Here is a 25,408-nt window from a genome sequence, read left to right as displayed (position 1 = left end):
TTCTTGGGATAAGAGGATTAGTCAGTGATATAATCAGCCATGCTAGGCTAAAGGCTAAGGCTAGTCAACAGAGAATTTATTTTATTTTGTCATTTATTGATAAAGCGACACATTTTGTTGAAATGCCTCAAGGTATAATAGACTTGAATAATACATTAAAGATAACTTTGTTTGAGCCTTAAAGAAGAGAAAAAAACATTGGTTCCCTCCAAATACTTGTATCCGCTGTAAACAGTAGACTATGATATTCCAGTTATATCCTGCCTGCTAAGATTTGCTTGATGGCTGAAGTACAGCTTAATGAGCAGGTGACCTGAAGTCAAACTCCTGCATATGGACCAGTAAACTTCCCCATTATCTTCTGCAAAGGACAGGTGTCGTTTCTATCGCACAACATGTTTTTAAAGGGTGATCCTGTGAACATCAGGATCTGTTGAACACAAAGTATTTTTAAGAGTTTCTAACCCTGGTAGAAAGTCTGCAGGTAGGATGGTTTTGATGGGTTGGTGGGTCAATCACTTTGTTCCAGCCATGGGACATTGATGACCATAGAGCATGTCTCGTAATGAATTTTCTTACAACAACATAGCACATCAGATGGGTTTGAATGTAGCTAAAATCAAAACCAAAACTCTTGCATGACTGACTGAAGAAAATGGGTTCGTAGAGAGCCAAAGGATCACTTCGAAACCAACTCTTTAGGCTTTTTTATTTGTCATTAAAAGAAATGTTTTATTCTCTCATTTTACTGAATGCCACTCCCCTCGTTCCTTGAAATGGAATTGTTTTTCTCTTCTGCCCTTTATTAGTTTTCTATTCGGTTCTTGCCTTCCCTTTTCATCCCCTCCCCCCCCAAAAAAAATAAACCCCTGTACAGGTGCTCCACCTCTCCCTCACACCATCCTCTCTGCATTGTCTCCACTGACTTTCTGCCTCCCTTCTCTCAGCCCTGGGCACTCTGCTCCATAGGGCTAATCTCTGGCATGCTCTTGCTTCTTCCCTTCCTTGCCCTGGCCTTAATGGCCTCCTCTTCCCCTTCTTCATCCTCCTCCTCCTCGTCTGACCAGTCCACCTCCTGCTGCAGATTCCCCCTGGAGCCTCTCATGCTGCTGCCCTTGAAGAATTGCCCCGTGCGGAACTTGGTGCGGAAAGTAATGAAAGAAAGGCTCTTGCTGCGCTGCTGCTTTTCGAAGATAGTGTCTTCTGTCTGCTCTTCATCGTTTCCGTTCACCTCATCCACACACTCGCGTAACACTGAGCGAAACAGTCGGGGAACCTCGTGGACCTCAGGCTCCATCTGCGACACCGACCTCCTGAACCTGCAGTTGGGAGATAACCAATTATTAGGGACAAAGTGATCCACAGCAATACACATATTGACAGAGTAATAACTCTGCTCTCACTGCTGAACCAAAATAAAACAGAAACAACCTAAGATGCCTAAAAAGACCCAAACATCAAGTGGGAAGTGCACACATTTTACATGGTCCTAGCTCTGCCCTTGTAGAGTACAGACTCAGGTTGCACAAGAGGGTGGAGAAACCAATACAAGAGTACCATGGCTCTGCTTCAATGATGATCCTTGTCTTTTAGAAACAAAATCAACTAAAACAAATGACGTTCCACCAACAGCTACCATTGGCCTGTGTTAAAAGGAGGATTTTTCTGAACAGCAGCGCAGTGAAATTAGCCGTCCACTGCAGCTACTTCTCTGACCTGCCATGATGTCATGAAGAGGATGACTACCATTGTCCAATATATTATGTCCTTTCTTTTGCACGCATCTCTCCAACTCAATCCTCAGTGAGTCCTTACACCTGCCTAAAACTGAGCCAGCCTTTTTTTTTTTCATTACACTTGTGTTATAAGAATAAGTTTAGTTGTTATGAACATTTACTTTTTGAGATGTCATGAATGTAGTCTCCTAGAGAAAGAATAAGGATCCAAGGGTATGAACTCACTTGCCAGGCACAGGTAAAAGTTTTAAAGAGTTGAGTTGAAACCCCCTCTTCTGTTTTTCATTTTTTTTGTTTCATGTTTCTGCTTGGGTTTTGTAGTCTTTGTCTGTCACAACTACCATTTCAGTGACACCTCTCTCTTTCAACAACTTTGTCTCAGTCTCTCTCACCTGACGATCACAGGGCCACACTGTGCCGGAGGGATCTTGGCACAGAGGTCCTGCAGTTCCAGCAGGTCGTTGGGTGTCAGCTGGTAGGGCTGTGGGTTGGGGGTTTTGACTAGCCAGCTGTAGTCGGCCGTGGAGGAGGAGCTGCGACGGCGACGGCGACCTTCTGTGGCCCTCTCCAGACGTATGCGTTCAGTGCGCTTCACCATGGCCCCCAACTCCAACATTAAAGTGTTTGTGACTAATTCTTCACTGCTACGCTGGCCCGGGACTTTAGGCTCAAGAGAGAAAACAGCAGACCAAGGGAACATCTGGGAAAGGCAGACATACTGGTTGAAGAGTAATATCATCGTTTGATGAACAAAAATAAAAACAATATCCTTTAGGAGCGGCTGGTGCATTCATTGAACCTGTCAGGTATTGTTTTCAAAATGTATTCGATCAGAAAGACCTTTAGACTTGTTCAAGACTCTCTTTAGCAGTCGGTCTGAGGAAGAAAGTTTCTTACTTTGAATCTATATACTATCAAATGTAGGAATTTAATCAGTATTAACTTGTTTCTTTGAGAATTTGAGCTTTCATACTCTGAGAGAAACCTTTGAGAGTCTTTAAAACCTTCATGCCAAACAAATCAGAACATGGTGACGTCTTTTCAAGTAAAATATGAATTATAATAGGTTTTTAGAACACCAATTAACCCCATAAAACTGCTATGATATATGAATACAAAGCAATTTATCTCAATAAGACTGATATCCATTGTTACTTTATTGTTCTAAATGTTATCATATAAATTTGATGGATTTCTTACCTTCAAGAAATTTCCTTTCCTGACAGAAACCCAACTGTTGACTGGTGAAGCCTCTGTTAACAGCCAGGTGAAGAGCAGACCTCCATGAAAGATGAAACTCCTCCAACTCTAGATACCTGACTGCCTTGCTACCTGTCAAGGTCCCTGGCAGACAGGCACTGCACTACTGTGAGGAGAAGGAGTGTGTATGTGTGTGTGTGAGTTTGGGATTGAGTATAAATATAATCCTGTATTAATAAAGAGCAAGTGACGAGAAGAGCTTACCTCACATGAGTGTATAGGGCAGGAGTGTGTGATGAATGTGTGAAACAGAATTCAGGTGGGGTGTTTACATAATGATATGGTGTGAATGGCTAATTACCTTACTTTTATGAACAGGTGTCCCTGTTTTATCTAATTTTAATGCTTCAATCAAATGAATAAAACTGGTCTCAGCTCATAGGCACAATCAGACTGGACACTGTCTTTTATGAAGCCACTCCCACAGTGTCTTTCCCTCGCGTCCTATGTAGTTGAGAACCTTAAAATAGCATACTTACTGTTTTTAACACCAGGCACTGTCCATGAAAATTACAGTGCACTCCCCCATTTCACAGACAATAATCCTACAGGCACATCAGCAATTACCAGACTGTGTTGGCAAATATTTCACTCAGATTGCATAACTGCACATATAATCCTTCTTGCCCACAATTATACCATCTGTGTCTGTCCAACTAGATAGCACATGGTATTATATATAAGGTAACTGCAGGGAAGTTTCTGGGTTTCCACAACACTCAGCACTGAGGCAACAAATCCCAGATTATATTCAAATCCAGAGCCTACCTGGAACGTTGTTATGACTGTTATAATCTAATTACAGGTGGCTACAGTGGATGCTGATACAACTGTAACTGAACAGGAATAGGTTTTTGTTACTGTAAATATTGAATCTGAGAAACCGACCACTTCCATGAAGTCAGTTTTTATTGCTATTGAGCTTGAGTAACATGACATCAAGATTTTTATCTTGTGCAGGAAGTTGATAGGACATTGTGGGGGGAGCCGAGTGGATGGTTTGCCGTTGAGATAGATCTGCATATCATTGCAAGCTTAGGTCAAAGCAGGAGCATGTAAATAGTTAAGAGGAGAGGTACAAGCATAGCCTTGAGGTAGACCTACAAACTGGTTGACTGGAGTTGGGCTTGAACTGAAGTTTATGACACAGACAAAAGGTTTCTTTCCGAGGCAATATGATGACTAGATCCAGAACAGAGCTGCATTACTGAGGCCAAAGTAATCAGATAAGCGGTTCAGGATAAAGGTGTTGGATATTGTGTCGAATGCTTTAGAGGGGTCAAGGAGGATATGAATACAGATAAACAGATTTGGCCCAAGTCAGGAGTAAAGAGGTCTTCATAAGAATTTGTAACAATAAAAACAATCATTGGAATAAAAAACAAGGCATCAGTTTAATTTACTACCTTATTAAGTCACTAAGGACAAAAATGTCCACTTCCAAAAAACTGCTATAAAAATAGAACAGATTGATATTTTTTTTCTACTTTTTTCTGCTTACATCTCTTAAACAACTTCAGCCCTGCTCAAACCCACCAAACATTCAATCATTTTAAGGAATTTAACCCTTTAAATGCCAGCTTGATTACTTGATGTCACTGTTGTTATTTATGAAATAAAAACACAAATTTTCTTCCATGTAACAAATATTTGGTGGCTGGGGGATTTTAAAAAAAATCAGTCTTGGATATGTCAAAGATTAGCCAAAATATTGACTCTGATGCATTGTTTGAGTTTGTGTAGCATCAGATTTAAAATGTAGTCCCCTGTTTGGACATTGGAGGAAAAAAAAAAGTCAATTTCCAAAAACTGCTATAAAAATAGAACAGATTAATATTTTTTTCTACTTTTCTTCGCATTAATCTCATAAAAGCATTAACAACTCCAGCCCTGCTCAAAACTATCAAATACTGAATAATCATCAGGAATTTAACCCTTTAAATGAAAGTTTGATTACATGATTCTGGCATTTAAAGAGTTAAATTCCTGTAAGAAGGTTTTGTAATAAGCAATTTAATATAGATAGATAGATAGATGGATAGATGGATAGATAGATAGATGGATAGATGGATAGATAGATAGATAGATAGATAGATAGATAGATAGATAGATAGATGGATGGATAGATGGATAGATGGATAGATAGATAGATAGATAGATAGATAGATAGATACTTTATTGATCCCGAGGGAAATTCAAATACAACATACATTTAAGGATATTTGACAAACAAACAATAGTAATTAACCTCTAGAAAGTTGCGCCTGGCATGGTAAAAAAATGTTTTTAAAACGTCCATTTAACAAATTGTCACTCACCTTGGACTGCCTCTTCGGGAGCATTTTGGACCACCGATTGAGCTGTCTGTTATAAAAAAAAATAAATAAAAAAAATCCAACTTGTTCTGTGTCAAAAATCACTCTATTAAACTTTCCAGACACGTGTTCAATAAATTCGTAACATGCACACAGTCGGCATGACATATTATATGTGTAGCAAGTTCAGTACTTTCACTGAGACAGAATGCTGTGTTTGTGATGATGTGTTTCGTCGCTAGAGGTCATCACAGGTTCACGTCGCCTCGTGGATTTTTCCCAAAACATTCCCCTGCTACGTCACTTGCCGCTGCTCCGCCTCGTGCCACACCGACTGTGCCTTTGTCGGCTTGTCAGCTGCACGAGACGCGCGGCCGTATCGTTTCGGTGAAGAACCTGTCACTGACATGTTCTGTTCAAAACGATTATCAACCCCGGTAAAAGAACCGGAGACTGCACTGTTAAACACCGGTATCAGCGCCGCAGCTGCTGCGTGAGAGCCTCCCCCCCCCCCCGCCTGGGCACCTTTTAGAAACTCTTGACAGTGAATGGTTGGTGAGTCTCTTTTATTGTGGGGTTAGCTTTGTAGCATCAGTGCTATTGGTGGAGTTGGCAGTCACTGGCCGCGGATGCAGGCAGAAACAAAGCGGAAGAAAAGTTTGTCTCATTGGTGCGGACTCGCTCACTTTGAGGGTTCACGGCGGACATTTATGACATTTTGTTTTGCTCTTTGGAAGTTGTCAGCTCTGCTTGAACCTCGTGACTACTGGTGATAGCGCAGGCCGGGTGTCCAGCTCCTGGATGTCCTGTTGTCCTCCTACTAAACTAACCTGTTTTACTTCATGGACTTTAATAACAAGGTTTCTTATTTGAAGTTTGTTTTTGTTTTTGTTTTTTTTACAAGATGAGAGAAGTTAATGAATTATTTTTCCACGTGTGTGGCAATTATACACCAACAAATCTAAAGACTAAAAATGAGGCAAAAGCTAGTTTCTTATTGTTGTGATGTTTTAATAGAGTAGATGTTCATTGCCATTTGCACAGGTACAGGACAGTGCAGGTACATTGGAATTATTGTGCGTTTCTCCCTGAGTCAGCTTCTACAAAAAAAAAAAGTTAAAATTATATATAAAATAGAATAGCATTGTAAGAAAAAGAAAAGTAAAAATAAACAAGTTGTAGTGATTTAAAATAAACTACAGAAGTTACACACTGTATTAAAGCAAAGATATGATACAAGAAAGATTATTTTCTGTATTTATGAAGTAAACAGGGTTATGTAGATAGAACTAGAATGGACATGCTGTTTTATTATTTGATTCATTGACGTAGGAATCCTTAACAATGGCATGCAGCTGTTGTCTTTATGATATGATTATTGTGGTTGGAAGTTTAATGGGACCCTCTTCTTTGTCTGCTTCTTAGTAACAAACGTTTCAATGTATTTCTGTATAATTGACTTATCCATTTTGCTATGTTCTACTGCATGTGTTCAGATATTAAATACATTTCCCCACTCATGTGTAAAGAGGCTTTGTCCTAATTTAACCAGCGTTGTGTTCTCCAAACACTCACTTGGATGAAGTCACGACAGAAGTAATACTGTACCTCCTTCATAGTGAGCCACTCTAGGATTTATTTGAGTTGCATATTACGCTTCCACATGTTATCTCAGTGAAGTATGTGTGCTAATCTTTTGTTTTCAGGGAGAGGCAAACAGTGACACAACCTGTGAGCTGTAACAGAAACTCGACTAGTGTTAAAAGCCTGAAGGCTAAAGTGCATGTCAAAACTGAGTTCAGAGTCAATCTCAGCAGGTTATCTTTCGATCATGTTTTTCTTCATTCCGACACTCTCACTTTTATTTCTGTTTTTTTTGCGTGTGTGTGTGGATGTGTTTGTTGGTGGTAATGCATGTATGCAGGATTTCAACAAATACAGTGTTTATAGATTTACTTTAAAACACTTACTGCACAAGTGCTTTGCAAATGTGTGTTGCTAATGTTCACTCTAGTTGCAGAAGTTTACAGAGAGAAGGGGAATCATTTTTTTGAATTGCTCAAAGTAGGCCTTCTGTGTAGGAAAACATTGAGTCACAGCTGCCCAGCGGTGACAACCAGCATCCCCCGGAGGAATCAAAACCTTAGCAACACAACATATACAAGCACAGGACACACAGCTGGTGGCTGCAGATGATTGAAACATGTTTAGATACAAGTGTTTTTTTGCTTGGGTTCTCTGTCATAACACAAGTTGATATAGAACTACCTCTACCTTATGTAACAGGACTGTAATACCTTTTTGTTTTCAGAATGTGTTTGTTGCTGTATCCTTCACTCAGCATTGCAGCTCCTGATTCCTGTGACTCCAAGAATTGTGTGACATTGGATCTATTGGAGCAGGAATGGGACAAGTCAGCTTGCACATTTATTCACTGATGCCAAAAACAGTCAGCCATTTTCTCAAAAGTTGCCTTTTAGAATGAAAAGAAAATGTTTCCTCGAGCTTTTCTAGAAATGCAGGGGAAAAAACAGTATAGCAGATGAAAAAATTAAGTTGTTTCTGATTTTGTGCTCATGTTTTTTTTTTTATGTTCCTGGTAGGCCAAGGCTGACAGAAATGAGCTGGGCTGAGGAGGACTGGACGGTGGGGCTGTCAGGGCGAGTTCTGCAAAAGGTGAAGGAGCTGCAGGTCCATCAGGAGCGACTATCGAGAGATTACAAGCAGAAACAGCTGCAGCTGGACAATGTTAACACTAGTCTCGAAAAACAGACTGTGAAGGTATGAGCATTTTAAGGCTATAACACTTATAAATAACATAAATAGTCAGCCATTTATGATGTGTCTTTTTTTTCCCTCTTTGCCTCCACTCTGCTGCCCAGTACGAGGAGGTGCGTGGGGAGCTCCAGTCTGTGCACAGAGAGCTCCAGAGTGTTCGAGATGAGGCCAAAGCAGAAGTGATCATTAAGGAGCGTCTGACCCAGGAGCTTCAGACCAAGCAGGCTCAAATATGCTCTTTTGAGGGCCAGATAGATGCTTCTCGAACCCTCAACAACAAACTCACCCAGGAAGTCAAAAGGTTTGTTGCTTCATTTTGAATGTTTCTTGTCTGGAAATTACTGAGCTAATTTGGAAAATTGTAACAAAAAAGACTGACAGAAAGAACTGATTCTTGAAGACATATACAACATCAACAAGCACTAAATAGAAAACAAATTTTAAGTCACGTTTGACAGATCATACACATGCAGTGAATCTCCTGAGGTAAGATGTGACATAAAAAAAACAACACGAAGTAGTGGACGAAGCGAACAAAGTCCGGTACACGACGCTATAATGACAATATTTGCCTTTATATCAATGGTACGTGTAGTTCAACGCAATGACAACACCAACAAAAGGGCGGAGAACAACATACTTGCAAACAGAAAACGTGATGCAAAAAATACTCGGGGTCTGGTAGGAGACACTCAGGGTGAAGTCCGAGAGAAAAATGTGGCTTTTTGCATTCACAATCTCAAGTCCTCCAGGAAATATCCTGAGTTTTTCAGGAGATTTCTGCGAGTGTGACAGCCCTAATAAAGTGCTACTTTATTTAACAGAAGCAGCTATGTCAGAATAAAATGTCGAAGTTATATCTCTATTCTGTTTCTTTGGATCATCGTTTTCTGCCTGAGCTTTGCAGGATTTCGTACCCACAATATACTCTTTCCTCTGTGCCTCCTTCAACTGTCTCTGTTGCCTGTTTGGCAGGCTGGAGGCAGAGCTGGAGAAGCTGCAGAACAGCAGCAGGTCAGCAGATACCACTCTGTTCTCTACACCCTGCTGGAACACAACCTCACCCTGGGAACAAAATGGTACAGTCCTCTAACTTTTTGACTTTCCTTTATTTCTAATCTTGTATCTTTTCATTGAGTACTTTATTGTGCAAGGCTTCATTTGAGTTAAGAGCAGTGTTTCCCCTTAAGAGAGGCTATAAATACAGTCCCTCAGTTCCTTGCCCTCCTGTCCCTTTACTCTCTGGAGACTGTTGTTCTCATTCCTCTCTGATCAGTAAACCGTTTGGCTTCTTAGATGCTTTTGATTCTGATCAGCATTGGTTCCATGTTTTAAGTCCAATCAACATGTTGTGTTGTTACCCTGTAGGTAGCAGAAAGGAGGAGAAGTCAGGGCTTCGAGATGAAGGACAGAGCTGGGCGCCTAACATCCGAGTAAGTACAAGAATCATTTTATGCTGAGTATTAACTTTGAGCTGAAGTTCTCTATTTTTGAACTGAACTGTGTATTTGAGTTCAACTTAAAGCAAACTGCATCTCCAGTGATCGCTGTAATAAAGCAACACTTTACCCATTGAAACCATGTGGCTCATTTTGAATACGCTTGAAATATTTACTTCCTACTATAAACCTAATCTTTGACTTCCATGCTTTCTAAATGTTTACAAACTGTTGTAGTCCAAGTGAAAGAGCTTTAACACCGAAGCCCTGTTGTTTATAAATTTTGTAGTCTGACAGGCTTCCACCCTCCTTTGTCTCTATATCTAATCAACGTCTCCTCCCTTTAGCAAAGACTCCAGTTCTCAGAAGCGGCCACAGTCCCATTATCACGACAGCAACACACGAACACACCCCACCGCCACTCGGCCGACCAATCAGATACCTTCTCAACTCCCATGGCTGTGTTTCCGTGGGAACGGAATGACTCAGGGCCAGTAGCCAAGAGACGATCCCCATCCTCTCCCCAGACACCCTATGTTGATGTTGTTAGTCAGGGCCAGTCGGAGCAGAGGGCTTGTGGGAAGGAGAGGGATCACAGAGCAGAGACAGACAGTGAGTATGGATGTCAAATGGTAACCGTGGTTATATGGCACGTCTTGATGTTGCCTTTTTTAAGATTAGGCAAGTTGCTGTCTGGAAAACTGAACAAAGTCAGACCTGGGCACAGCATAGTCATGCAAAGCTGAACCAAACAAATAAGTTCTCAGTGGTGTTGTCCATTTAACTGTAATTGTCCTCCATTGTGAGACATAAATATCATACTTCAGCCTTTAATTTTGAATGTTTGTCCCAGCGTTGATGGGGGGGGGGGGGGGGGGGTCAGGATTAGGGAAAACACTGCTTTTTCCAGATGCTGTTTACACAAGTCAGCGTCGTTGACTATGTCAACAGAAAGGATGATTCATAGCTCTGGGGTCACAGCAATAAAATCTTGCCACAGCTGTTTCGACTGAGAGATGGGCAGCTTACTCTAGTCAGAATTAGCATTATTTGCTCATTAGCCAAAGTGTGATTTTAGGAGGCCTGAAATAACAAATGGTGTTATTGTATTTTATAATTCTGAAATTTCAATAATTCCCCATTGAAATATTGTTTGTTATAACTTAATTCTTAGACCCTGTTTGTAGGTCTCAGCCCAAAGGCTTTACCTCTGCCACTGAAGACAAATCTTTAAAAATGTGACACAAATAGCTTCTTATTTTTTTTTATATGCTCAGTTACTTCTTAATAATGCTGGGCACTTGTTCTGAGCTAATCTTCATTACATTTCTAAAAATAACATTATTGGGGACAAAAAGCTTGATTAAGTACAGTATGTACACGGTCAGAACATGGGCACAGTAGGTAGGTTTAGGATTCTATTAGAACAAAGTTGCATGTTTCCCAGTGCAATGTTGTTTTAGAATAATTCTGTATTATGTGTTGTTGACACTGTTAAAACGTGTTAATAGAATAAATTAATTGTTCGTTGTGGGCTTTCAAATAGGATTTTTTGACCAAAAGATAGCTATCCTTCACCTCTGAACCAACATTTTCTTATTCAATAAATTTGATACACTGGCAGGTAATCAGATATGTTTAGTTTAATGTGTTGTTGTTATTGTGACCTTAAGCTGAGCAACAATGCCAAAGAATATGGGCGTCATAGGGTTAATTTTGACCTCTGATGAAGTGTCAACCTAAGCATAACCAGCATTTAAGAATGCGACCATCCTGATTATTGTGTCCTCTGTATAACCTCAAAAACAGTTGTTACATAAGACTCTGTTTAGAAATCACTGGCTCAGTTAGAGACTCCTCTGCTTGCTCCCAGGCCAACTCCATGATATAAAGTGGCTCTTAGTACACTTAGTAATTGTGATAGAACATTCCTCTTTCCCTCCACTGTGTGTTTGTTCAGAAGAGAAGCGGGAAGTTCAATGTGAATCAACAAATGCTTCTTTTAGCTGCAGGGTCACAGCAGTATAAGAGTGGTGTTGCAGTGTTTACATTGTCTGCTATTTGTTATCCCTGCACTCGCTCTCTCTCTCTCTGTACACATTCAAGTCATAGGTACCAATATTGCAGGATTTTATTCTGATTTGCTTCTGAAAGGGCTAAATGGTGAATGGAAAAAAAAACATAGATCAAAGCTGTAGGCTCATGCATCAACACATTTTTTTAAACATGGCAGTGAAACAAATTGGTGTTGCAGCTCTGTACTTAGTAAGTTGAACAGTGTTCTAAAATGAAAGGATCTGGTAAATGATACAGGACAACATATTGGAGAGACAGTAAATTGATTTCATCCCTGGCTTTGGAAATCAGCAGCCTGTGATCCTCTGGCAGCTGCTGCAGTCATCAATACATGAGTCTGTATGGATTGACCTGAACTCTGAGTTGCTGCTGAGTTGTTGATTGTTGGTGATCAGTTGTAAGGAATAACAGTAGTCCTGGTGATCATTTAATATTCATTCTGAAGAAAAATTATTTGTTTTTCCTCCCACCAGTCACTCTTCAGCACTCAACAACATTGTACCTGTGAAGAATTGAATTCCTTGATACAAAGAGGTCAAAATATTTAGATAGTTGAAATTGATGAAAGATTTTATCCTTAACAATAAATAAATATTTATGACTACCGGTACCTTTCATTCTAAAAAAAAAGTAGTGGAAAGTAATGCAAACTGTAAAAAAATTTGATTTATAAAGTAATATTTTCAACCCATTGACGTAGTGCTTTTAGAAATAAAAAAATATATAAAAATTTCCCAGCTTGTGTTTTTATACATAGACTATTCTTCATAAAAGGATGTCGTGTCCCTCTTGATTTTCTGTTGTCACCACGACATCAAAAATGTTTTTTAATGATTGATTTATGAAATGATCTTAACTGTGTATGGATGAAATATGTTTTTCTGCGATTTTGTCTTATACTTAAATCATTTAATTAACTAGTGTTTGTCTTTGTTTCTGGTCCATCAGTATCTTTGTCAGAAATGCGGAGTCATGTGTCCGCTCTGGAGCAGGAGCTGTCTGTGAAGGCCGGCACTTTGAAGTCAATTCAGAATGAAATGATGCAGAGCAAGAAGGAGCTCAGTGCCAAGGAGCTGAGCATTCAGAAAGCCCGCGATGAGCTCAGCATGGCTCACACACGCATTGCCCAGGAGAGTGAACGTGTAAATAAGACACACTGCTACTACTCATACAACAATTATAACCATGTCCTAAAAAAAAATTCCCCTCAACGTTTATTGGAAAAAAGCGATGTCACAAAATATAATGTTCCTTTTTCTGTCACAAGAAGTCCCTTTCTACTCTATCATATATGTTTAAATACAAATGTACAGAAAATAAATATTTTAAAGCTGCATGGACTGTGTGTCACAGCTGACTCTTGAGTAAATCTTTCAGTTCTTTCCAAGTTCCACATGTGAGTTTAAGAAAGTAAAGATAATGAAAAAGAAAATGTTCTTTTGTCAAGTCAAAGCAGTTTTTGTGTGTTTTGGTGTGACAGGCGTCGAATGCTGAGCAAAGGCTGAAGCAGCTACAAGAGGAGTTGAAGTGTCAAAGACAAAATGCAGAGAGCAGCCGACTACAACAACAACAACGCTCTAAGGAGCTGGAGAAACAACATCAGAGGGTAAGAAAGCAGATAGATGGGTGGATGAATGATGTGCATACATGAGATAGTGACTGAAATAAAAGAAAACTCTTGGAGGGAGAAAGAGGAAATTTCATTGGTCAGACTTTGTTTTAGATTTTTTGTGTGTTTAATTTCATTCTTAGAAATAGATTGATTGAACAATGATTGATTAAATGATTATTCACTGTGTAATTGATAACTGACAACAACTAATAATCTTAAATTGTCAAAAATGACAAAATCAGCATCACTACCTACAAACATTTCTTTCTACAACTTTTAAGTTCCAGGTATTGGCTCTGTTTAATTTGGCCTGTGTGTGTTTCTTAGGATTTGACGGAGCTACAGAAGGAGAGGCTGTGTTTGGAGAAGCAGCACCAGCAGGAGGTGAATAAGCTCAGCCAGGAGCTCCAGCAGGCCAGGACACTCCACAATACTCTGCAGGCCCAGGCCGACAAGGTAAATACACACACATGATGTCACGTATTACTTAAACAATACAAACACGCTTTCTCATGTGTATGTTCACTTGATTACATTTGCTAAGAAAGTAATATAATAGTGATAAAAAAGGTCTTACATTAGATCTCTATTAGCACAGGGATCTGAGGACCAATGTGATATTCTGTTCCTATTGCCTGTGTTCTGGTTCATGTACCTGCTCTGTTTATCCAGCTATTTCCTGTTTCTCTTTCCTGCTTTCCCTGTTTCTCTTCCTCCTGGAACTTATTATTTGTACCAAAGATTAATAAAATGATCTACTTTTTTCCTCACTCTTGCTGCTTGCCTTTGTTGTTTTTTCTCTGGCTCTCAGTTTCACTCTTTTGCTCTGTGTGTTTATGCCCCCCCCCCCCCTCACGCCATCTCTCTTCTCCACTCCCTCCCACTCTTGGTTTCTCCCCAGTGGAAAGGTTGAGCAGCGAAGGTAATGCCCGTGTGCAGAATGCTTTGGTTATGCAAGTGTAAAACAAACTCGTAACTTTTATATGAGAAAAGGTCTTACCAAGAGAGGCGTGAAGGCATGACTACGGGGACGAGGGTGGAAATAGATGGAATACTTTATGGGAGATGTTGCATGAGCTTAACGAAAGAGGAGTGTGTTTGTGCTCTCAGACATTGTGTTGTCATGTTTTTTCTTTTTGAATCTCCATTATATGAAGGAATAATGCAGTAGTTCCTTTGCTTTTAAACATGTATTTTAAAAATCTAAACAATGAACATTCATATGAGCCACAGACTTCCTTAAAATTTTACGGCGAGCCCTTTTTTAAACCACACAGATGTAATCCTGTTTTATCTGATAATGCTAATGAGTGAACACACAAAAGAGGCACAGTTCATCTTGAATCAAACCGCATGCTAAATAGGAGACATTCAGCTGCTCAAGGAGCATTTGCATAAATTCTCACAAAAAATGGAGAAAAACAGAACTCTTCAGGAGCTCTGCTGTCACAGAAAACTCAAAAATAATATGTTTCTCCTTTATTTGCAGGATATATTGTAAGTAAGAAATGTGCATAGTCCCCGCTTCATCCCTCAGTGGTATCAACTTGTATGTTGCTTCTTCCATCATGATTTAAAGGAAGCTTAAGGGTAATGATCTTCATGTGCAGAGCACTGGTGGGAAGCTGATTACCTGGAGTCTTCATTACTGTCCCTCAAAAAGCAGAAAATCCATCAGACACAGCTTACACTCCCTATTGATCCCTGTGTGCTCTCCTGTTTCCCATGCCCTTTACTGGTCTTGATTCTTGAATCTGCAACAACCGCGTTTAACTACCGTACTTTATTTATTCTGTCTGTGTTTTTTTTTTTTTACCTCTTTCCTTCCACTTTTGCTAATACAATTTCCCCCCGATGCTCTTTGATTGAATTCCACTGTTTTCCAGCAACTGCTGAGTCATTATGTCTTTCATCAGCTGTCTCTACAGAAGCAAGCGTTGGACAAAGACCTGGACGCTTTGAAAGGAAAACTGAAGTGGACAGAGGGACAGCTGCAGGAGAGCCAAAAGAGAGAGGCTCAGACACAAGCCAAATTGATGGTACACACGCACGCACACACACACACAAACAGGCAGAGAAACACACATGATAGTGATGGTCCTGAGTCTGAATGTGTTAATTATTCATTGGATGAGCTGCAAGTATAAAAAGACCTCCATACATTTTTAACAGCATCTTAATGTGCCATATGCCAGTCCAAGATATTGATAATACACTGTGTAAATAAATAATGAGTTAATTTTGGCCTTTTCAGTCATCCAGCTGCATTATGTTTTAATAAAGATGAACCATTAGATGCCATTTTACAGAGCTACTTAGATGATTGAGTGCCTCCCTTACCTCCTACTTTCACATTGTAGTGGAGGTGTTTATTTGTCGTCGTTCATTAAAAGCTCACCTGTCTGTAACATTTGTAATACTACAGCTTATGTGTGCAACTAATTTGTCTGTGGTTCATTCTTACTGTGACACTGTGTTAATACAGAGTTTCTTATCTTGAAAACACTCGGCACAAACAAAGATTCAAGGTGATTCAACACTTTCAGTAAATGCATATACAAATGTCTTATCATGGAAGTTTATCTGGTTAATACATTTCTGGCTGGTGTGGAGGGTTTAATGACGAGACAAAAAGTCTAAATCTGTCTCAAAATGATACAGATATGATATAGATATCAAAGATTCAACAGGGAACTGATTATGCCAGTACTGACAATTTGACTGGATTCATCCTCCTCATTTGTATTTTTTATCTTTGTGTTAGGAAGCGCTACACGAGGCAGAGGGTGTGGCAGTGAGTCTGGAGCAGAGCAAGAAAAGAGAGCGAGCTCTGGAGGAGAAGGGGAGGAGACTAGCAGAGGAGCAAGCCGACACCCTTCTTCTTCTTAAAGAGCTGCAAGGTGAGGAGGGAGCTGTAGGTGGACAAATCCGTGGGATTTGTTAGTAATGTACATGTACAAAGAATTGTGAAGCTGATGCAATATGTTTTTAAACAAGACTTCTTGTTAAGGGATGTTCTCTTTTATTTTTCTACAGGGAAGTCAGAGGTCAAAAGTAGTAATTTATTATCTTACTGAAAAATAAAACAGCAGAGCAAACACTTGTCAAAGGGGGGCTTAGACCTGTGTTGTCAGGGGGATTCCTTGTGATTACCACACCCTTTTGCTTAATTCATACAAATTTCAGAAGAGAAGATGGATTTAAATTATTAAAATGGATGAGCCCTAATGTGCAAGTTCCTTCCATTTTCATGTATGATGGACAGTACAGGCCATTTTAGCCAACTCCTAATGTAGAAGTTGCTTGTCTCAGTGCTGCCTCCTGCTGGACGTTAAAGCTCTTCCAAAATGCATGTTTTCATGAAGAGTATACATTATTTCTTCATGTCTGTAGTTAAAAAAACAACTTGAATCTTCTGTTTTATGTCCCCTTTTCAACTCTAGAGAATAAATCTGCCCCAGAACCCATTCTACAACCTGTCCAGTTATGTCCTGTTGGACAGAGTTTCTCCTCTTCTTACTCTTTTCCTTCTCAACCGTCAACTCAAATCAAGGGGCACAGCACTGCAAACCTAGCCGAGTGGAAGAGGAAAGAAGACATGGATAAGAGAAGGGCAGAGATTACAGCATCCTACCCCTCTGACAGAGAGCCAGGAGAAGGCATTGACTCAGAACACATCTCCCAAGACTCTGACTGTTTACAAAGGGGGGGAAATAACAGAACTGGGGAGGAGAGCAAGAGTAGAAATGAGTACACTACTGCTGTTTTGCCCATCAACAATACCAATATATCTATGGAAATTAATGACGGCAGTTCGATGCTTACAAAGTCTGAGCAAGAAAAGACTTCCGTAGACCTCAAAAAGGAGAATGCAGCTCTGCGCTCAGAGCTGAATGATGCACGCGAAGAACTACAAAAACGCCTTGAGGACCTTGAAAACCAACGACGTGCTGAGGCAGAAGCTAGGACTCGGCTCAAACAGCTAAGCCGCAAACATACCAGCCAGGCAGTGGAGAAGGAGGAGCAGGACAAGGGGTGGAGGGCACAGCTGGAGAGTGAGAGGGCTGAGACCGAGAGGTTGAGGAAGGCAATGGCTACTTTGGAGACGGAGATGAATAGAAGAAATAAGCTCAGGGAAAAAATGGAGAGAGTGGAGCAAGAAGAGAAGAAAAACGAAGAGCTAAAAGACAGGGAGAGTGAAATGATAGAGCTTAATTTCCAGTTAAAGAAACAACTAGCAGAGGTGAAAGCCCAGCTGGCTTTAGAGCAAGAAGAGAGAATGAGAGAGGAGGAGGAGAGAAACCAAACAACAAACAGAGACAAAGATGTAAATAAGGAGCTGAAGCAGAAACTGGGAGAGCTAAAAGCTGAATTAGAAGAAATGAAATGCATCAGAAATGAAGACTTGATGGAGAAGGAGAAACTTTCAGTTGCCAACAGCCCTCTGACGTATCTTGCATTACATAATGATGAGCTCAACTCCAACTTGATTGGCTGTGACAACAAGCTCCTCCCTTCACCCGTGCAGCACCTCCTCTTCTGCCAGTCCACAAACCAACACAACATGCTAGTATCTCAGGCCACAGCAGAGCTCATCCAGGAGGAGCCATCCGTGATAAATCCTCAAAATTCAGATGAAGGCCAAACATGTTGTATCGGCCTGGGGAACACCAGGGAAAGCACGCAGCAGGATGAGCATGCCCCCTCAGACTTGGAAAAAGAAGTGGAGCGGCTGCAGAAGGAGAAATCAAAGGAGACAGAGCGTTCAAACCAATACCAGGTTAAACTGGAGGCCCTGCAGAGCCAGGTAAATAATGAGGGACATACACCAAGTTTTATCAGGCCTTAGTAAAATGATTCATTTTTACAAGATTTAAAAAAATCATAATACTTGGATAGTAGATAGTCAACTTACAAAAGCATACTTATGTCCACATGAAACATGTCCAATTTGCCTGTCCTGATCAAAAGTATGTTACAACATTAGATTCTGTAGATGAATTCATGTGAGTGCATACCTAGATCAGTGCTTATACCATACATCATTTACTGACCATGGTACTTAGTTTAGATAGAAATATGGTAATAGTTATGTCGAAGTATAATATTCCAGTTTTATTTGAATTAAAATTACTGGGAAAAAAAGGTTTATTCAACATTTCTCTGTAGATGTTTTATCAAGAAGTTAGACACTCGATGGGGAGTTCACAGAAGTTTAATGTTCGCAAGGGGACAAGACAGCGCTCATACAAAAATACAGAAAAGTAAGGCACACAAATAAAAACAATAATATTAAATACCTAAAGTAAATGAGTACATGCCAATATCACTCATTTCAAGTGAGCAGTGAGAACAGAAACAAGGCACCAGACCATACAGCTAAAGAAACATCTTTAATAGATTACAAAGCAAAAATCTGATGTGTAAAAAAAACCTTGTAAGTATATTTTCAGTATATCTAAATAGGTAAGTCCTTGATTGAAAAAAAAAACAAAAAAACAAATTCAAACTGGAAACCAGTGAAAGATTTCTATTATCCAGTCTTTACAAGTGACTAGGATTACTTAATGTACATCAGTCACTAACCAAACACTTACATTTGAGTTTGTCCATGAAGGTTTTCGGACCTTAGATTGAGATTTTCACAGATACGGGTGAAAGTAAGAACTCACTCATTTAGGGGAAGCACATAACCTGTCAAAACTTAAACTTGAGCATACTTTTGCTTAACTGGTCATACTGGTTTATTACCCCTCTCTCTCCAATAATTTCCCCCTATAATCTTCCAATTTCCTTCTTTTAGGTGACACGTCAGACCCAGCAGCTGACCATGGCCTTTGAGAAGCAGAGTCAGCACATCTCTGGCCTTTTAGCTGAACTGCAGGAGAAGGAGAGTGTCCTCCACAGCCAGGGAGAGGAACTGCAGCGCCACAAGCAAGAGCTAATTGCACTAAAGGCCAAAATAAAGGGAGAGGAGCAGGACAGAAGAAATGAGTTGACTGTCAAAGAGGATGGGAAACAATTGCAAGAGACTCACCATGAGGGCTCAGAGGAGACATCCAGACTTGAGTCAAACCGGGAAAAGGAGTTTGCTGAAAGACCATCAACTTTAAGTAAAAATAAAGAATTCTGTTCAGGTTATCATCTTTCAGACACAGAGAAAACTCGGAGTAACCAACACTCTGCCAGTGTGATAGGAGAAACTGAGCACAGTCAAGATGGAGGAACAGTAGACATGGCTGAAGAACGTTTTGCTCTGAAACAGGAGAATACACTGCTGAAACAAAGACTAGAGGGCTTCACCACCTCAGCTTTCCAAACTGACAGCAACAATCAAGAAGGTGCAGCCAGACAAAGCGTAACCACAGGAAATGCTGCCGTGTCCAGCTTGGTGGAGCAGAAGGCTCCTAGTCTGTTTGTTGACATCAACGCAAAGGAACAGGGGTCATTGCTGCAGAATATGAAGAGGAGAGAAGATGAAGGTGGAGATTCAGAATGGGAAGCCGGGAAGACTTTGAAAGTTGAAAAAGATCTGGAGGCAGAGTCAGAGCTTCAGATCGTCCAACTTCAGCAACAGGTGACAATTTACCACCTCCTTGTATCACAACAGCAAAGTTTCAAAGTAACTTATAGAGGCACTTAAACAATTTATTTATAATGGAACACTTAAAGGAGAAGCTGGTACTTTTTGCTGGGGAACAAAATACAATACACATATTTTATATTATTTTAATACATATACAGAATTAAAAAGCATTAAAACACAACCAGCTATTAGAAATAGTATCCGAGGATTTACTCATATTTATTTTTTTATTTTTGCGGTTTTCTTAAGTGAGATTTGTTTTGAAAGTTTGTCTTGTCTTTCCACTCCTGTCCAGGTGGTGGAGCTGCACATGAAGCTACACACGCTCTCTGAGGAGACCCAGCAGCAGGCAGAGGAGCTTACTATGTGGAGACTGGCCTCCCAACCAGCCCCCACCTTTGATGATCCCAACACAGACAACCAGTCAAACCAGCAGCAGCAGACTGATGGGTTGTCCCAGAACCAGGCAAAGGTTCAGGAGAGCCTCTGTAATGTGACAGTGATCAGAGGAGATGAGTTACACCTCTCTTGCACTTCTAACAAACTGCAGGGCCGCATGTTGTTTTCCAGGTAACACACTCAAAACAGGGGAGGCAGAGTGATGAGAAATGTGATTATAACTTGTATAACGTATATTCTAATCCACTTCTGTTGTGTTAAATCCATACATTAAAGTGGTTTATATGTATTTAAAGAATTAAATGTATGTTCTAATATGGATTTTGTTTTCTTTATCTGTTTCCTCTAAATGAACTTCTCTTCTATTTTACCTCAAGACTGCATCACAGTAACCTGCCTGAACCAAAGAGTGTCCATCCCTCTAAAAAGACTGCAGCGCTTCAGGAGAACGATCAGGTCACTGCCAAGATCAACAAGGTAGTTCTTTCATTTACTTATTTTCCATTACTCTTGTTTAAGGGTTTCATTTGAAGGTACGATCGAAAAATCAGTTATTTCTTTAGTTGCTTTATGAATGCAGAACATGTACATGGGGTTGAAGAATGTGATGTTTTTTTCAGTAATGCTTAAAGGTAGAGTCAGCAGCAATGTTTGTTGCAGCTTGTAAACACAACATTCAAATTAGGCCCTCCGTCTTGGCTCATCAACACCAGAAGCACACAATCACTTGAGGGTTTATGTTTACCTTTACTGATTGTACCTTCACTGCCATCTACCTGGGAATATTACATTTGTCTTAATGGAAAAGCGGATAATTTAGCAAGCTGGCAAAAGCTTACCGCTGGTGTTTGGCACCTGCCTGTACAATAGAAAGCAGACCAAGTCAAACAAAGGTTCACCCTTTTTCTCGAACAAACTTTACCCTACTATATGATCATATTTTCTCTTCTTTGCTGCTATGTCTGCTTCAGCTATAGTTGCCAGTTTGAAGGGCATCCAATCACTGAATTGTATCCACTCCCAAACTCACCTGCCTGCTGTCATTGGGTGGGGGAAACACATCAACTCCCCACCCAGAGTCAACCTAGAAATCAAAATACAGTCAGGACAGGGTCTCTGCAGCCAGTCATCACCACACATGTATGGAGGTGTTGAATTAGCATCGTTGCATTGTTTAAGTCTATATAAAAACATTTTAGGACAAAGCTACTGACTACCTTTAATTTACATGTTCATACATTTGTAATTAATTTACTGGGAAATCTCGTCTGACTGTGTGCGTTGGTGCAACTTTTAGAGAAAATATATGTTAGCTTCAATCATGGCTGACGGAACCCAGATTCTCTTATCCACGGCCAACACACAACTTGAAATGCAAATTTGTGAAAATACACAAGTTAACATGCATGAACAATTAAGTTTAAAATGATAAAATAAATAATGATAGAAGCTTTAGATCATCACATATGCTACCAAATTACATTTTTGTATTACCATTTGCCTTTACCTGCCATTGCTCTGTGCATGTCTCTGTTAGCAAAAATACTCAAGGTTGTGGGTTTGTTCTCAAATGACTGAATATCCCCCCCCCAGGGATACATGAATTATATCTCATATCTGATCATTAAATTTCTACATTGTTCACATATAGGACTAGGCCTGAATTGTTTTTATGTTGTTTTTCTCTTGACTTAGGAAAGTGAAAAAGAAAACCTGGACGTAAATGTCTTACATCAGTCAAATACCTGTCAAACACAACACAAAGAGAAGAAAGACTTTCAAGTTTTCAAGATGTCGTCTGAGAAGACAGGTCAACAACAAGTCACCAAAGATTTCCACAGTGTCTCAGGACCAAATCAGACCAAAACTTCTGAGTGTTGTTTGAGGAATCTTGAGGCCAAATCGGAGAATTCCGGTGCAAACAATGAAGAAAACACCACCGATGATTCTTCTGAAGGATGTTTTAGGAAAGACATGAAGAGTGTCAGCATTCAAACAGAGGCGAGTTTCTATCCTCTCAATGCTCCAATGACATCAGACCTCCAATGTGCATACACACAGACGGATGAGAAGGAGGAGGAGGAGGAGGAAGAAGAAGAAGAATTAGTGGAATCCCCCCCTGTCTCTCCTGTGACATTATCTCAAGGGGTAGAGGTTAGAGACAAGATTTTCTTTTCAGGTTCCTTCCCCATACCGGCTGACCCAGCTCGCTTGGCTGAAAGAATCCGCCGAAACAGGACGCAGCTGTCTGCAGCCTTTGACGACACCGAGTATGAACCCTATGGATTGCCTGAAGTAGTCATGAAAGGTAAGTGCCTAAGCTTTCGGCTGATGGGGGGCTGTTTCTTGGTCGTGACTTTCTGACCCTGTAATGTACAGAAAACACAAGTTCCTTCCCTTTGTGATGTTTTCTCTCAGCACTTCCTCCCTTTATGTGCTCTATATTTTTAAGCTTTCACACTCTGAAATAGGATGCTCAGGGAAAGGCAGATAAAGGTCACTCTGTCTCCCCCTCCTGTGTCCTGCAGGTTTTGCTGACATCCCTAGTGGTCCATCATGTCCCTACATTGTGAGAAGAGGTTTATTAGGGACAACTGTCGTACCTGCCCCTCAAAAAGAGCCGGAGCAGGCAGAAGAGACGGATTAAATACAGCTACAGGTAACCTCCAACAAACTGATGAGCACTGTTTTATGTCACATAAAGAAAGAAATTCTAAAAGCACTCAGATTAATAGATGCAGTCAACTAAATCACTTAACCTAGATACGCTTGTGGTTTCAAGATCATAACATTTAAATTTGAAATTAAAATAATGTTTTTCAAAAGATTATACCCTTAACCAATCATATTTCTAAACAATTTCAATCAGCTTGGGCTCTGAAGTGTTTTTTTTTTTTTCATCTCATTGTCCACAGATTGACAGAAAACCTCAGTGATGGATGACAGCTGCTGAACAGGGACACTCAAGTCACCAGCAAACTGAAGCGCTTCAGACTTTAAAACACAGGAGCAGTTTTAAAACAGCTGCAGTCACACATGGACTTCTGTATGTGTTGTGCACTGGCAGAACAAGCGCCTCCTCTGGGGATCTAAAATGTCTTAATGGTCAGTAGTTTGTCCTCTAATTGCTGTGTAGAGACCTTTAATGTCCATCACAATGCTGCCACTTTACAGCCACCTGAATATTTAGACACAGAGGTAGTGATTTAGTTATGTTTCTTGAAGATAACAACCACTTTTCCAAAGGGAATATTTTGTTTTTTTTGTACCTCTGAATTAACTCGTGTGTCTAGCCTGCATGGAGGGAAACTGTGCCTAGTTGACTATTTTCTAAACAAGTGCTTGTCAAGATAAGCCTGCAAGCCTGCTGAAGCCTCCAAGAGAGGCCTGTTGTGAGAATGTGATGTATTTCTTGTTTGAATGTTTTTGCTGTGGATTATTTATGGACGATTGAATGTGTTACAATAGACAGCAGGTGTTTACAGAAGTTGTGTGAAAGCATAGTGAGCGTGTGTGAGACATGAACGTGTGTCCTCATCTTGATGTTGCTTGTTGATGTGCGTGTGCGTGTCAGAGAGAGAGAGACAGGAGAGAGAGCACATGTCTATGACTCAGCCTAACCTGCGCTGGTTTCCGCTCCATGTATGGTGATACGCACTGGACTCCCTCTCTCCTCTTTCTGCTGCTTTGCTTCTCTGTCTTACACTAATGAGCACTCAGTAGTTAGCTCTGCGATGAATTTACCAAAAAGTAAATATTTGAAGCTTTATTTTATGAGCACATTCAGTTTGCATTTTATATTTGATCAGATATAATTTATTTGTTACTGTACCATGGACGGCAGGAGCCCGAAGTATGTAGAATGTAGATTTTGTAGATAATTTGGAGCTGATGTATTCTTTGGATTTACTATTTGCTTGAACTCAAGGTTTGATCACTAAGTGAATGGACGTGTTCACATTTTTCAGTCCGTCTGAAACCAACGCTCACATTCATACGTGTACATAAAAATGGCCATTGTTGGGGTTTCCCTCGTCGATGCTGGCTGAAAAGAGATCCTCTCCTGCAGAAATTTGGATTCAGGATAGATTGACAAAATCAAGAAACCTTCGTCTGTATAACAATACTCCATAGAGTCTTATAAAAGCTTGATGATCTACCAAACACTTGTTTTAGAGGCTAGATGACATGCAGGGCTATTTGAAAAGCTTCACACTTTTTTTATCAACACTTGTCTCATAGCTGTCGGCAAACTGCTTACTCTCAGATTAAGCAGCCAATAGTATGACAAAGGAGAAGACTGACATTGATATTGCAGAACTGCTAATAAGGTTTTTCTTTCAGTTTGAATTGAGATTGAATTTAAACAACAATGTTTTTTTTTAGGCATTGACATTTGTATATCATTTTAAACAGATGTTAAATGTGAACTAATCCTTTAAACCTTACTGAGAAATCTTTTAGCGTCGTTTGAGATCACTTCATCTAAAAGTTTTGGACTTGTTTTTGTTGAAAGTGTGGAGTAAATTTTTCTTCCTTCTTTAGTTTACACTTTATTTAGAGATATTTTCTCTGGCCTTGACTCGTAAGCGTAGACTGTTTCTTTTCTGACTTGATGACATCATTGAATCATTGACGGTCATTTGCGATGTCGACATTCTAACACTTGAAGCATACAAACATGTACACACTTTTCCCTACCTTCCAGTTGCCTTTTTAACTCTGGGATCTGTCGGGGTTTTTTTGGCAGTGACAAGCAATTGTTGGACTCTGAGCAGGCTGAGCTGTTTGCTTTGTTTTTGACACTTTGATGTAATTATTTTTTCTGTGTTTGAGTCAAGAATAAAAGGTGTGCTCTTAATTGACCTGTTGTCATTCTTTCTGATAAATGTATCTTCTTTAAGTTTGACTTGTTTTCTGCCATTGTCCTATAAAGTCTAAATGATTTCTAAATGAGTGGTTGGATGAGGAGGTCGTCAGAGTGTATTAACAAAGTCCGCTATCTTTGCGTCTGTGTCATGGACACATAGTTGAAAAAGAGTGAAAGCTTTAAAGGAGGGGACATGGATCAAATAATTAATAAAGAGGAGATGGGAGAGTTGGCTCTCCAACTTTGGAGTCTGTTTTATATTAAAAGTCAAATCCTCCTCAAGAACAGAAAAATTATGTGGATCATGACTCTGACTTTGAAGAAACAAGTGTCTATT

General features: G+C 40.0%; 2 protein-coding genes across 4 annotated transcripts; one reads left to right on the top strand and one right to left on the bottom strand.

Annotated features, from left to right (window-relative positions):
- Positions 1 to 209: 209 nt before the first annotated feature.
- On the bottom strand, positions 210 to 4,954 carry zgc:162144 (RD3 domain-containing protein). Of its 2 annotated transcripts, XM_065958806.1 has the most exons (4): positions 3,476 to 4,954; positions 2,937 to 3,102; positions 2,129 to 2,436; positions 210 to 1,319 (listed from the first exon to the last, which is right to left on the bottom strand). In XM_065958806.1, exons 3-4 carry the CDS (start codon positions 2,434 to 2,436, stop codon positions 944 to 946), a joined length of 684 nt encoding a protein of 227 aa, XP_065814878.1. In that variant the 5' UTR covers positions 2,937 to 3,102; positions 3,476 to 4,954; the 3' UTR covers positions 210 to 943. The 2 variants fall into 2 exon arrangements, with proteins under 2 accessions (XP_065814878.1, XP_065814877.1); XM_065958805.1 differs by having other exon boundaries at positions 2,937 to 4,954.
- A 221-nt stretch (positions 4,955 to 5,175) lies between these two features.
- On the top strand, positions 5,176 to 25,062 carry si:dkeyp-115e12.6 (centromere protein F). 2 transcript variants are annotated; one of them, XM_020635809.3, is made up of 18 exons: positions 5,176 to 5,862; positions 7,915 to 8,092; positions 8,194 to 8,390; positions 9,065 to 9,168; positions 9,458 to 9,522; positions 9,876 to 10,140; positions 12,553 to 12,746; positions 13,085 to 13,210; positions 13,544 to 13,672; positions 15,133 to 15,255; positions 15,981 to 16,116; positions 16,660 to 18,023; positions 19,020 to 19,793; positions 20,098 to 20,372; positions 20,579 to 20,678; positions 21,897 to 22,509; positions 22,730 to 22,860; positions 23,117 to 25,062. In XM_020635809.3, exons 2-17 carry the CDS (start codon positions 7,931 to 7,933, stop codon positions 22,846 to 22,848), a joined length of 4,746 nt encoding a protein of 1,581 aa, XP_020491465.2. In that variant the 5' UTR covers positions 5,176 to 5,862; positions 7,915 to 7,930; the 3' UTR covers positions 22,849 to 22,860; positions 23,117 to 25,062. The 2 variants fall into 2 exon arrangements, with proteins under 2 accessions (XP_020491465.2, XP_020491464.2); XM_020635808.3 differs by having other exon boundaries at positions 5,176 to 5,866.
- Positions 25,063 to 25,408: the final 346 nt, after the last annotated feature.

Source organism: Labrus bergylta, chromosome 9 (genome assembly GCF_963930695.1).
Source record: "Labrus bergylta chromosome 9, fLabBer1.1, whole genome shotgun sequence".
Lineage (NCBI taxonomy): Eukaryota > Metazoa > Chordata > Actinopteri > Labriformes > Labridae > Labrus > Labrus bergylta.
The sequence above is the reverse complement of the archived record's forward strand: the minus strand, read 5'-3'. Positions and strand labels throughout refer to the sequence as shown.